Genomic DNA, 2,285 nt, shown 5'->3' with positions numbered 1-2,285 from the left:
TTGATCGCAGAAAGAAAAGTCTTGAACTAAATGAATAAATTTTTGAAAAAATACAAGAATTCATTTTAATATATTTAATCTGTTTGTTGTTGGAAAAAGTAGTCTTTCAGTTCGTTTCGTTTTATGGCTCCCAGCTGTGTAAGCAAACAGTCCCTCCTATCGCCTCTTTCAATGGAAATATTTTCAGTCTGGCAATTTTTTGCATCAAGGGCAATAAAGTCGTTCCTATCAATACAAAGGTTATGAATGGTGCAGCATGCTATTACAAACTTCGCCATCGACTCCACGTTGTAGAAGTCTAAGCGCATTAGTTGCCGAAAGCGGGATTTTAGCACCCCAAACGCATTTTCAATTTTTACCCTAGTTTGACAAAATTTCGTGTACAACCTCTCCGCTTCGCTTAAGTTACCATAATCCCTGAACGGTGTCAACAAATACTCTCTAAGGGGATATGCTGAATCACCCAGCAAGTAATACTTAGGTGCACATACATTTGGGAATTCCTTTCCAATGAAGGCCAGTTTCAGGACTCTTGAGTCGTGAATTTTGCTTGGAACTCCTGTAAATACGACCAGAAAACGTAACTTTGCATCACAAATGCCTTGCAAAGTTATGGACATGCAATCGTGTCTGTTCGCGTAAGATGAGCGTATTTTATGTCTTGGTTTTCTGCTCGAAATATAACTGCCGTCTATACAGCCCAAGACATTTGGAAAACCAGCAATCTGGAATTAAAAAGAAATATATACTGCAAGTTAAGTAGATTATGAAAGTGTACGTACATTTTTAAATTCATTTGCGATTGCTTCTTTTTCTTCAGTTTCGGTTGGAACCCTTATCGCTTCTGGGGCAACGTCTTTTTCAAAGAAGTTCAAAACTTTGTTGAAAGTATAGTACATGCTTGACAACGACACACTCTAAAAAAAAAATTGTGTAAATTTCCTAGCTGAAAGGTAGGTTACTGATTTCCTACCTTGTTATTCGCGAAATTACATGCTCGATTATTCAACGAATAGTTTATTTAAATTTCGGACTTTTTTGAGTGTAATATAGCTGCTGTGGTGTGAGTAAATTTACTACGAAAGTGTGTACAAGCTCTAAAATACACATCTGCTGTTTGATTTCTCCCGTAGAATTGTGTAAAGCCACTAACAAAAAGGATTTTTACACACGAAAATGTGTGAACGAGAAAAATACATATTCATCGTGTAAATTTACCAAAAAATTTAAAAAATAAACAAAAATATACTCGATTTATACTCGCATTTTTAAACAAATTTTTAGAGTGCATGTCGAAAAGATTTCCAACTTCCCTAAAAGTAGTTTTTTTTTTGCAGCAAACCTGATTAAAAAATATTTATATATATTCATTTTCTGTTGAATTATTTCATTTAGCCTACCATAGAAATGAAAGTATATGTGTTTCCGCAGTTGTTTGCCGTCTTCCTCCCATATAACTCCTTACTGTGTACCACGTACTTGAGGTGTATCTTTCTACCAGGTACTCATAAAGTCCTCGACTAATACGGAAATATTTCTTAAACTGTAAAATGTATGGGTTAAAAAAATTAAACTTTTTATTGTAATAGCGTTATTTACCTCTGAATCAGAGTAAAAAACAACCACGTTTCCTATGAAGTCTTCCACTCTAGGCTGAAAGTCCCTTCCAAGCACAAGTGCATCCATTTCATCCTCAGATGAGGACGACGATGACTCCGCCAGCTCCATTACAAGTTGATTTATAGAACTTAAAACTAAATTATTCACTTCCATTTTCTTTTATTAATTTAATAGGAAAATATGATACGCAAAATATTTTTATTTTTACAAGCGTAACTCTCTCACCCTCAAATTTTTTTGAGGGCAGAAAAGGCGTCACTTTCGCCGAATCAGAGCGCAAACTGCTGAGAAAAGAACACAATACCCTGGGAAAAGGCTGAGAAAAGAACATGAAAATTTGACAGCCCTAAAACAGGGCAGCATTTTTGCGAGAAAAGTGCAACATTTTTGCGAGAAAAGAAAACGCTATAAGTGAACAGTACAAGAAACCTAACCAAGGTACTTGGATCTCTGATCATAAAAAGAAGGCCGCGATATGGGTTTGCGGAAAAAAAGGCATTAGTGGCAAACCTAGCAGTCATGAGTTTTTTGTCAAAACAAATATCGACGGGATCTATATTTACAGCTGCTATGCACCACCGAGCCTCAGTCAGCAGGAATTTGAATTGTTACTAGACAGACTTGTGCAAGATGCCGCGATGTATTCTCCAAAAGTAATAGCTGGA

The 2,285-nt window shown here is 36.1% G+C and overlaps 1 protein-coding gene across 1 annotated transcript; it reads right to left on the bottom strand.

The window, feature by feature from the left end:
* On the bottom strand, positions 1-922 carry LOC118736458 (putative nuclease HARBI1). Its single transcript, XM_036466546.1, has 2 exons — positions 783-922; positions 1-725 (listed from the first exon to the last, which is right to left on the bottom strand). The coding sequence occupies exons 1-2, from the start codon at positions 897-899 to the stop codon at positions 75-77; spliced, it is 768 nt and encodes a 255-aa protein (XP_036322439.1). The 5' UTR covers positions 900-922; the 3' UTR covers positions 1-74.
* Positions 923-2,285: the final 1,363 nt, after the last annotated feature.

The sequence above is a fragment of the Rhagoletis pomonella genome, unplaced genomic scaffold (assembly GCF_013731165.1).
Source record: "Rhagoletis pomonella isolate Grant_MI unplaced genomic scaffold, Rhpom_1.0 Rhpom_scaffold_00003, whole genome shotgun sequence".
NCBI lineage: Eukaryota > Metazoa > Arthropoda > Insecta > Diptera > Tephritidae > Rhagoletis > Rhagoletis pomonella.
The sequence above is the reverse complement of the archived record's forward strand: the minus strand, read 5'-3'. Positions and strand labels throughout refer to the sequence as shown.

Coding starts and splice junctions, on each gene's coding strand:
- LOC118736458 (XM_036466546.1), bottom strand. CDS start 899: ATGTACTATACTTTCAACAAAGTTTTGAACTTCTTTGAAAAAGACGTT. Junction 726..782: donor TCGCAAATGAATTTAAAAAT/GTACGTACACTT, acceptor TTTTAATTCCAG/ATTGCTGGTTTTCCAAATGT.